Genomic DNA, 2,040 nt, shown 5'->3' on the forward strand with positions numbered 1-2,040 from the left:
AGCACAACTGAACCTATACCGGCAACCTTTGATGGTGAACCATTTGCTATTCGGACCGTTAAATTATTTGGACATGAGCTATATGTATAAAAAATTATTGCATCTCCCATCATATGATCAAATACTCCTGAGTCCACAATCCAAGGTTTTTTACGTTTCTTACCAACAGTAAAGGCGTTCAAAGAATTACCTTTGTGAGCCAAGGTTCCGGATCCAATGATGTGATTGGAAGACGAACTAGATTGTGACTGTAGAAGATGAGACAGTAGTTTCTGAAGCATCTCCATTTGCTTCTTGTTGAAAGGGCTTGCTTCAGGTTGTGGTGATACATCATTGGTACCCACATGATTACCTCGTCATTCTTTCTCAAGAAGTTGACATGGCTTCCAATATGCTGGCTTTCCATGAATCTTCCAGCAAGTTTCTTTCGAGTGACCCGGCTTTCTGTAATGATCACACCAAGACCTACCTCCTTTATTTTTCTGGCGGTTGTCAATAGGAGCAAATTGAGTCTTAAGAGCCGAGCTTTCTGCCATATTCAGTTGTTGATGGGATCCTATCATGAGTTTTTTTTGACTTTCTACGCGACGGACTTCAGAGAATGCCTCTCTAAGGCTAGGTAGAGGTTTTACTCCCATAATTCTTCCTCTGATTTTATCAAGATTTGTGTTCAATCCTAACAAGAATTTAAACACACGCTTCCCTTCGACAATATTTTTATACAACAAAGCATCAGCAACACACTTCCAGTTATGAACTTCAAACGTATCAAGTTGACGCCATAGACGAGTAAGGGTATTGAAATATTCAGTTACCGTAAGATTGTCTTGACGTAAATCGTTGAGGGAGCTTTCAAGTTGGATGATTTCAGATGTGTTTTCCTTGTCCGAGAACGTTTCTTTTGCCCATATCTCTTTGGCAGTATCAAATGATAGAAAATTTTCGCCAATGTCAGTGGTCATAGAGTTGACGAGCCACGACATGACCATATTATTTTCGGCTATCCACCTTTTGTAGGTTGATGCTGTGGTTTCTGGAAGCGCTGAAGCTCTGGTGATGTAGTCATCTTTCTCCTTTCCCCATATGAACATTAATATGGATTGAGACCATTGCAAATAATTTTGCCCATTCAGTTTATGGGCGGTGATCGGAAGGTGAGAGGTTCCCATTTGATGAGAGGATGATGACGATGAGATGATAATATCAAAAGAAAAGGAGGATGAGTTGGTAGCCATAACAGAAGCTAGACCGTATTTAGGCATGAAATAGAATGATAGATTCGAGTAGAAGAGAGAGACCAAAAAATTAAACAAAACTCAAATACTGACTGAAGAGACGAAGATGATGAGACAAGATTAAACCTACTCTGATACCATGAAGAAATACAAGTCTGAAAATATTGAGGAATACCAGTTTTCATTCATTCTATCATTCTCTTCACAACAATAATGAAAGAAAGCTGAAAATAAATAGATTATAGACCAGAGACAATTTCTGGAATAGAGCACTATCACCAGACATAATTATTTTCTCATATGGAAAGAGAATTACTACCTAGCTGGAATGGAATAATCATACAGCTGGTATGATTATATACTTTTCTAACATTACTCCTAAATCAATTATAATAACGAGAGCTTGATTTCCAACAATACTTTCCAATGGTAACCGTCGAAGTAGGCTTCCAACCGTGTGGTAATGCACTTCCACGATCTCTAGTCATGGTCTCGCACAGTTAGCTTCCACTACACCATTCTTTCAGTTAAGCTTCCCTCCTAAATTTGAATTTGAATTCTGAGTAATCGTTGGGCCATGTCATCTTGTGCCTTCTAACTACTATAGTGTTACATAGATCCATTATTTTCAATATGAACTGCCATGTATCTGTTACTAATTGGAGACTTGCATTAACTCTCCAAATTATCCTTTATGTGCCACATGTTAAACTGTGATTGACTTATACAAAATATGTAGCCAACATTACCCCCCGCACTAATATACCCAATACTTGGTGATATTAGTGGATTAATGCACTCTGCC

General features: G+C 38.4%; 1 protein-coding gene across 1 annotated transcript; it reads right to left on the reverse strand.

Annotated features, from left to right (window-relative positions):
* Nucleotides 1-356: 356 nt before the first annotated feature.
* On the reverse strand, nucleotides 357-1,235 carry LOC145805371 (uncharacterized). The gene has a single exon (XM_082900492.1). The coding sequence runs from the start codon at nucleotides 1,233-1,235 to the stop codon at nucleotides 357-359; it is 879 nt and encodes a 292-aa protein (XP_082756618.1).
* Nucleotides 1,236-2,040: the final 805 nt, after the last annotated feature.

Source organism: Camellia sinensis, chromosome 13, assembly GCF_055761805.1.
Source record: "Camellia sinensis isolate YWXY chromosome 13, ASM5576180v1, whole genome shotgun sequence".
Lineage (NCBI taxonomy): Eukaryota > Viridiplantae > Streptophyta > Magnoliopsida > Ericales > Theaceae > Camellia > Camellia sinensis.